Source organism: Cavia porcellus, unplaced genomic scaffold (genome assembly GCF_034190915.1).
Source record: "Cavia porcellus strain 051 isolate PalLab524CR breed Dunkin Hartley unplaced genomic scaffold, mCavPor4.1 scaffold_7, whole genome shotgun sequence".
Lineage (NCBI taxonomy): Eukaryota > Metazoa > Chordata > Mammalia > Rodentia > Caviidae > Cavia > Cavia porcellus.
This window is the reverse complement of record NW_026947490.1, coordinates 77,912,896-77,921,114: the sequence shown is the minus strand read 5'-3', so window position 1 is coordinate 77,921,114 and position 8,219 is coordinate 77,912,896. Positions and strand designations below refer to the sequence as shown.

Sequence of the window (8,219 nt, the reverse complement as noted above, 5' to 3'; positions counted from 1 at the left end):
CTGCGTTTCCCCGCACCGCGCGCCCCGCCAGATCCCGGGACCCTCCGCTCCCCAAACGCGCGGGAAAGGCGCGCGCACGGCGCGCAGAAATCGTGCCCGCTCACTGCTGGGACACGAGTGTTTACACTCGCCTCCTCGCCCGGCCGCGGCGGGACCTGATTGGCTCCCCGCAGCCCCCCGCCCCGCGGGCTAGCCACGCCCCGTCCCGCCCCCACCCCACCCCCACCCCCGAGCAGCCATCTGCTCCGCGACCCGCGCCCCTCCGCCCCCTCCCCCGCCCGGCTGGGCACCGCCCCTTCCCCTCCCCCGGCTCCGAATCTTCTCTGGCCGTTGCCCGGGAGACGACTCGACACTAGGCAAATAGGCGTTCCGGAGAGAAAAGGGGGAAAACCTACCCTGCAGCCTGATAACAAAGGAGCAATAAAGGCAGCCCCCAAATAGAGGCTAAGGACGCGTCTGGGAGAAAATTCGAAAGCGAGCTAGCAATCACCCCAATTTAAAACCGATAGGGGGGTGCAGAGGAAGGGGCACGATTCACTTTGAGGGCGGGGGGAAGCAGGATCCTTAAATGAGCCTTTAGGAACCTCCCGGATGGTGGTGCTGGACCAGCCCAGTTGGCTGTTGGAGCTGGAACTCTCCTAGGACGGGGGATCGCATCCATCCTGGCGCCCGGGGTCTTGGGCCGGGCCAGCGGGCTCCCTTAAGAGCACTGATAGCACGTTTGTTGGCAAGATGCGTTTCTGCGAACACGTCCTTCCATCTGCCGTGTATTCGGAATATGACCTCGCGACTGAACAATGCATCCGAAGGAACTGGACAGGGAGGAGATGACGCTTCATGTAACGATGTTCAGCTCGGTGATTTGCAAAACAACCCTTGAACAAAGAGTTATTGGCTGGAACCACCTGTCTTTTTCACTCAGAGTGTGACCTATTTCCCTACAATGAGCAGAAAATTTAAAAAAAAAAAAAAACTGAGAATTCAGAGCCAGAACCAAGAGAAATGAACCATTCCCTCGACTGCCTCTCACGTCCAAAAGGGAAAGAGCGTTCACATGGCAGGATCACTAAATGTAAACGAGAAAAGATGGCTTGTTGGGTTTTATATTTTTTTCTTCCTCCATAATGTGTGTGGTAGAGGAATGACTTGCTGGGCTGTATCCTGGACGCCCCCTCCAGACACGTTCAATCAAAGCCTCCACACCCCAGCAGCGGCTGCGCTGGTGACAGGGCTGCCGTGGCCGAGGGAGGGAGCCTGTTTACACCGCCACGGAAGCTTTCCCCGGCCAGAGGGGCACTGGAGCGTCCAGGGAGCCTCCCGCTGCCTCTCCGCACCAAGGCGGTTTCTTCTTTGAGCTGTAACCGGGTTGTGTAGAGTCCCACTGCCGCCGCCCACCTCCCGGCCCTGCAGGGGCTCACACACGCACACACGCTCCAAAACAAAGTCCCTCCGAGGCTGGCAGGAAGCTGAAAATGATCCGCGTGGACGCGAAAAGGAGCACCCAAACTGTAGACGTGGACTCCTACTCTCGAGGCTGTGTCTCAGCACAGAAGAAAATTGTCATTCGCAGTGATAAAGCGCCAGCAGTTTCGATCTTCGGTAAAAAGGCCCTCGTTTTATGTATGAAAAGGAATCACAAATTGGGAATAAATAACCGGAGAGGAAGACTTTCATGAGCTACGAAGGCCAATCTCAACATATTTTATTTCAAGCCAGTGTGGGAGAGGGGAGGGAGTGGGCTCCGGCTGTGTGCTGCTTTTGCATTTTCCACATCTGGCCTACAGACCTAATTCCAACTCGCGATCTGGTTTGATGAAATTTGATCTTCGTGGTTTAAATACCTTTCAATGTGGGAAGATTTAGCAATTGCAGCAGTTTAAAAAAAGCAAGCCAGCAAGCCCTGCGCGCTGTGAATCCCATATGGAACGCGGAGAGGAAAGCAGGCTACAGCCAACCCCAATGCTACCCATTGTCTGTAACACTCACGCGCGCACACACACATACACACACGCTTACACGCGCGTAAACACACGGGGGGTGGGGGAGGGGAGGAGACAGACGCGGATACAGACAGACCGGAGTCAAAGCGAGTCAAGTTAAGGCTTTCTCCGCCCCTATCCACTGGACACCCCCCTCCCGCGTTAATTAATTCCAAACAAAGCAAGAGTCAAACAAGAGAAGCAGGATGGTTTTCAGGCAGAAGGGGACGAGAGGCATGTATTTTTAATTGATTTATTTATTTGGAGGATATTAATTCTCGGCCCGAGACGGATTTTTCAAACCGTTTGCAAAGCGCGGCTCCATTGTTCGTCGGGCGCGCAGGCCCCGCCCCCTGCTTTGTGTGCCGCGCGCGGATTGGCCGGCGTGCGCGGGGGCCGCGTCAGCGCCCGAGAGCCCATTCATCTGTGCACTTGGGCGTTGGACCCCGCATCTTATTAGCAACCAGGGAGATTTCTCCATTTTCCTCTTGTCTACAGTGCGGCTACAAATCTAGGATTTTTTATTACTTCTTTTTTTTTTTAAACTACACTTGGGCTCCTTTTTTTGCGCTCGACTTCTCCACCTTTTTCCCTCCCTCCTGCGCTGCTGCTTTTTGATCGCTTCGACTAAACCCTTTTTACCGGAGTGTATTTAATCGGTTCTGTTCTGTTCTCCTCGACACCCCACCCCCTCCCTCCGGTGTGTGTGCCGCTGCCGCTGCCGTCGCCACCACCGCCACCGCTCGCCCGGTCCTTACACCGACCCGAGCTCTTTGTCTCCGCTCTTGAATCTGTTGAGTTTCTTTGTTGAAGAGGCCAGCATGGGCGCCCAGTTTTCCAAGACCGCCACGAAGGGAGAAGCCGCCGCAGAGAGGCCCGGGGAGGCGGCCGTGGCCTCGTCGCCTTCCAAAGCGAATGGGCAGGTAAATTCCACCTAGGGTTCTGGCCCTCTCGTCTCCGCGCCCCCTGTCCCTCTGGTCGCGCCCGGGCGCACCCGGTGGAGAGGAGCGCGGCCGGACTGCCGTTGGAAAGTTGGATGCAAAAGGCGATCCCCAGTCGTCGCTGATCCCCAAGAGGGTGTTCCCACCCCACGCGTGGTCTCCGAGAACCCCGGCGAGTGCTGGCTTGGCCGGGAAAAGAGAGAGAGATTTATCGTCTAAAATGGCGTGGCTTGGAGAGGGGGCAGAACATGACTGGCGAGGAGCCCCTCCTCGGGCTGGGTTGCGTTTGTGTTTGGGGGGCCGTGGCGCCAGTGGGGAGCTCGGCTTGGGCTTTGAGCCTGGGTCGTCTTCGAGATTAGCGAGCTAGTGTGATCGCGCGCGCGTGGCGTGTGTGCACGCGAGGGGTGCAAGCCGGGCTGGCGCTGACGGCGAGGAGGGCAGGGCTGCCTTGTTGTGGACGGTGCGCCCAGGCGGCGCGCCCTGCGCTTTTGGAGAGGTTACAGCCGCACAGGAGGCTTTCGGTGCTTTCTGATGGGGCTTCCCCGCTGCCCTGAATCTTTGTGTTCCAGCTGTCTGTGGAAACGCACAACTCCCTGACTTAAATGGTATCCCTGGGGTGGGAACATTCGGGGGTCGCTAAAGAAGCTCCCCTGATGGTAGCGAGGAAGCAGCTTCCGCGTGTCGGCCAGGATTGCGCGTGAGCCACTGGGACCCAGGCCGAAGGCCCAGGCTGGATGGGCACGGGAGGTCGGCCATGGGTGGCCGCCTCCCAAACACTGGGCGCCCACCACGCCTCTTTTCCTAGAGCAGAAGCCGCGCTGCTTCTACGGTTCCAGCCTGCTGGAGAGAGACGAGCTCTGCCAAGAGGCTTTAAACCCGTTAAAAATGCAAAATAAACTGCCCCGGCGCGCCCTGGCCTTGCAGAATTTCGGGCGAAGGTGGACGTGGAAGCAGAGGCGCGAGCTCTGAAACGCGGCTCGCCAGGCCTGAGGCTCTCGGCCCAGTCTGAAGGCCAGGACACCACCTGAGCTTTGTTTGCGGGCTCGGGGGCGCCGCGGCCTGCGGGCAGGGCCCGGCTGGGCTGGGCGGGGGGCGGCCCCTCCCCTCCTTCCTCCTGGCCCCCTGTGCCCCGGGCACTAGGCGCGGTGGAGGCGCAGCGCCCCCTGCCGGCCGCCAAGGGCGAAGCTTGCGGCGCTGGGCTTGGGGCCGAGCTCGGTGGGCTTCTAGGCGGCTGTGGGGCGCGAGCCCTGCGCGCAGAGCCCAGCTCCCCGCGTGCTGCGGGCCAGGGCGCCCTCCGCGGAGCCCGCGAGGCGAGGACTGGCCCGATCCCTCTGCCCCTCTCCGGCCTCGCCGCCCCGACGCCCGGCCCTGCGCCCGGGACCCCCGCGCGCCCGTCCTCGCTGCGGGGGCCCGGCCCGAGTGACGCCCACTTTCTGTGCCCGCAGGAGAACGGCCACGTGAAGGTCAACGGCGACGCCTCGCCCGCGGCCGCCGAGCCGGGCGCCAAGGAGGAGCCGCAGGCCAACGGCAGCGCGCCGGCCGCCGAGCAGGAGGAGCCCGCCGTGCCCGCCGCCGCGCCCGAGCGCGAGGAGCCGCCCGCCGCCGCCGCCTCCGCCGCCGCCTCGCCCGAGCCCGCCGCCCGGGAGCCGCCCGCCGAGGCCGCCGCCGCCGCCGAGCCCGGCTCGCCGTCCGCCGCCGAGGCCGAGGCCGCGTCCGCCGCGTCCTCCACGTCGTCGCCCAAGGCCGAGGACGGCGCCGCGCCCTCGCCCAGCAACGAGACCCCGAAAAAAAAAAAGAAGCGCTTCTCCTTCAAGAAGTCCTTCAAGCTGAGCGGCTTCTCCTTCAAGAAGAACAAGAAGGAGGCGGCCGAGGGCGCTGAGGCGGAGGGCGCGGCCGCCGACGCCGCCAAGGACGACGGGGCCGCCGCCGGGGCCGCCGAGCCGGGCGTCGCTCCCGGGGAGCCGGCGGGGGCCCCGGGCGCAGAGGCGGCCGAGGCGGCGGCGGGCGACGGGGGCGCGGCGGGCGCGGCGCAGGAAGCGCAGCCCGCGGAGGCGGCCGAGCAGCCCGAGCAGCCCGCGGCCGAGGCGCCCCCGGCAGCCGAGGAGCCCGGGCCGGCCGAGGAGAAGAAGGCCGAGGAGCCCGCCGGGCCCGGGGAGGCGCCCTCCGCCGCGGGGCCCGAGCCGGAGCCGGAGGCGGCGGCCGCCCAGGAGCCCGCGGCCTCGCCCGCCTGCGCAGCGCCCTCCGCGGAGCCCCAGCCCGAGTGCAGTCCGGAGGCCCCGGGCGCCGAGGCGGCCGAGTAGGCGCGGCCCCAGGAGCCGAGCGAAGAAGAACTTTTCTCCCCCGTTTGTTTGTTGGAGTGGTGCCAGGTACTGGTTTTGGAGAACTTGTCTACAACCAGGGATTGATTTTCAAGATGTCTTTTTTTTTTAATTTTACCTTTTTTTTAAGCAACAAATTTTGAGGGTTTTTTTTTCGTTGTTGTTATTTTCCCTCTCCCCACAGATCCCATCTCAGATCATTCTGTTCCCACCATTCCAACAGGTGGAGGAGCGCTTAGACACCTTCCTCTGCCTTTTTTGTTTCGTTTTGTTTTTTGTTGTTTTTTTTTTTTTTTTTTTTTTTTTGCATCAGTATTAATGTTTTTTGCATTCTTTGCATCTTTATTCAAAAAATGTAAACTTTCTCTATCCATCTATGGACATGCCCATATATGAAGGAGATGGGTGGGTCAAAAGGGATATCACATGAAGTGAGAGGGCCACATGGGAAATGGGAGTGGCACGGACGTCGCCAAGATGCTGTACCACTAGAAACGATGGTGTAAGGCTGTCTTTTGTTTTTTTTCTTAAGAAAAGTTATTACGATGTATTTTGTGAGGCAGGTTTACAACACTACAAGTCTTGATCAAGAAGGAAAGATTAAAAAACACCAATACCCAGATTTTTTTAAAAAACAAATAAAAAACGATCATAGTCTTAGGAGTTCATTTAAACCATAGGAACTTTTCACTTATCTCATGTTAGCTGTACCAGTCAGTGATTAGGTAGAACTACAAGTTGTATAGGCTTTATTGTTTATTGCTGGTTTATGACCTTAATAAAGTGTAATTATGTTTTACCAGCAGGGTGTTTTTAACTGTGACTATTGTATAAAAACAAATCTTGATATCCAAAAGCACATGAAGTTTGCAACTTTTTCCACCCTGCCCATTTTTGTAAAACTGCAGTCGTCTGGGACCTTTTAAACACAAATTTTAAAACCCAACCAAGCTGTGATAAGTGGAATGGTTACTGTTTATACTGTGGTATGTTTTTGATTATAGCAGACGATGCTGTCTTTGAGAATAAAGGAGAAAAAAATCTTCAGATGCAATGGTTTTGTGTAGCATCTTGTCTATCATGTTTTGTAAATACTGGAGAAGCTTTGACCAATTTGACTTAGAGATGGAATGTAACTTTGCTTACAAAAATTGCTATTAAACTCCTGCTTAAGGTGTTCTAATTTTCTGTGAGCACACTAAAAGCGAAAAATAAATGTGAATAAAATGTACAAACCTGTTGTGTTTCTTTATGTCCTGACAATAACTAAGACTTTCAGGTCTTAGGTTAATGTTTAGGAAGATCTTGCATGTCACCAAAAGTAAATTTGGTTGTGGTTTTTGATCTGAAGTTTTCAAGTTCTGAAGTCCATAATCAGCAGTGTCAGATCTGCATTTAGTTTTCTTTTAAATCTGAGCATAAATATTTTTTATTGTAGTGCTCTATAGCATGTCTGATTAAGTCATTTAGGATAAAAAAGGTATGACCCTAAGACTATAGAGATGTCTTATGAGGATACTCCGTAAAGTCATTTTCTTGTCATGCAGGTCCAGAAACTTAAAAATGTGTGAGAGTCCAGGGAATCCAGGCTGCAGATGAGTGGTGACAATTGCCGCTTCAGAAGCTGATAGTGTTACCTGCCCATGTAATTGCTTAGCGCTTGGCTAATTTCCAAACCGTTGCTTAGATGTTGTGATTTGACAGAAGAAAACAGACTTATGTAACAAGTAATGGTATTGAATGGACAGCCTCAGTTTATGGGCCTTTTTTCCTTAAATGAACATGTGTTAGGGTCTTTTTATTGTAGACAATTTCTTATATATTAATAATTTTAAACTAGTTTACTTCCTCTGCTCTTTACCACTCCATAACAGAATTGGTTTCCTCACTGGACCCTAGACTGAGTTGAATTTTGGGGGACAGCGAATATCTGCTTTGCTCAATGCAGACTTGTTCATACCCACCTATTTCTCTGGTTTTGAGTGATGTGCCCTGTAGGGTCTGGGATCAAACAGTGAAATACACTTGTAAACCTGAATGGTGGGTCTTCAGCTCCATAGAAAAGGGCTTTTTGACGTGCTCTTTTCATTCATGAAGTACCCTCCCAATTAATAAAGTCATAATCTGGAAGGGTGTGTATTTTTCGTTTGGGTTTCTTGATCTTAGAGGATATGTGAAAGTTGAAAGTGGAATTTGCTAACCAAAGGACTGACTTATGGGTCTTTCCCACATTAACCAACTTCTTCATGAATACCTGTTTGCCTGGTATGTAGTAGGACTCGGTTTTTTAAAAAGGACTTAGAAAAAAAATATAACTCCCAAAACGAGTAGTCAGAAATACTGTGTACAAAATTATTATTATATATTACTAGGTTTGTTCTCTTAACAGCTGGAATTTATTAAGATGCATTATTTTGATTTTAATCACTGCCTAAAACACTTTGGGTGGACTGGTGGAGTGGTGGATTTTTCTCCAAGTGATTACATGAAATTTGACATATCTTTTCATCCAAAGTTTTGTATATCATGTTGTTTTCTAATGGAAAATGTTAATATGGCTTTTTGTACTACTAAAAATAGCTTTGAGATTAAGGAAAAATAACTTGTATAGTTCAGTATTGTCTATTAAATCTGTATTGGCAGTATGTAAAATGGCATTTGCTATGGTTATAAAATACTTCCTCTGGATTATAATAATCATTTGATCCAATTCCTATTGTAAAATAAAGTTTTACCAGTTGATATAATCAAGCCTGCTAAAATAGGATTTTTTATAAAATTTATTTCTAAGTACAAGTTTTAGAGAAAAATTGAAAGTATTAAAAGTAAGCACTGTTACTGAGTTTAAAAGATTTAGACGCTTCGCTTGGTATTAATTATATTTAGGATAATCAAATTCTGTCCAGTGAAGGTAAGTTATTTGGTCAACAGTCAATTAAAAATGTTAACTGTGGAACTTGATCCCTGGAAAACAGAACGAT

At 53.1% G+C, this 8,219-nt stretch overlaps 1 protein-coding gene across 1 annotated transcript; it reads left to right on the top strand.

The window, feature by feature from the left end:
- The first annotated feature begins 442 nt into the window (after positions 1–442).
- Positions 443–7,985, top strand: Marcks (myristoylated alanine rich protein kinase C substrate). Its single transcript, XM_063253884.1, has 2 exons — positions 443–2,902; positions 4,366–7,985. The coding sequence occupies exons 1-2, from the start codon at positions 2,801–2,803 to the stop codon at positions 5,218–5,220; spliced, it is 957 nt and encodes a 318-aa protein (XP_063109954.1). The 5' UTR covers positions 443–2,800; the 3' UTR covers positions 5,221–7,985.
- The last annotated feature ends 234 nt before the right edge of the window (positions 7,986–8,219 follow it).

Coding starts and splice junctions, on each gene's coding strand:
- Marcks (XM_063253884.1), top strand. CDS start 2,801: ATGGGCGCCCAGTTTTCCAAGACCGCCACGAAGGGAGAAGCCGCCGCA. Junction 2,903..4,365: donor CTTCCAAAGCGAATGGGCAG/GTAAATTCCACC, acceptor CTGTGCCCGCAG/GAGAACGGCCACGTGAAGGT.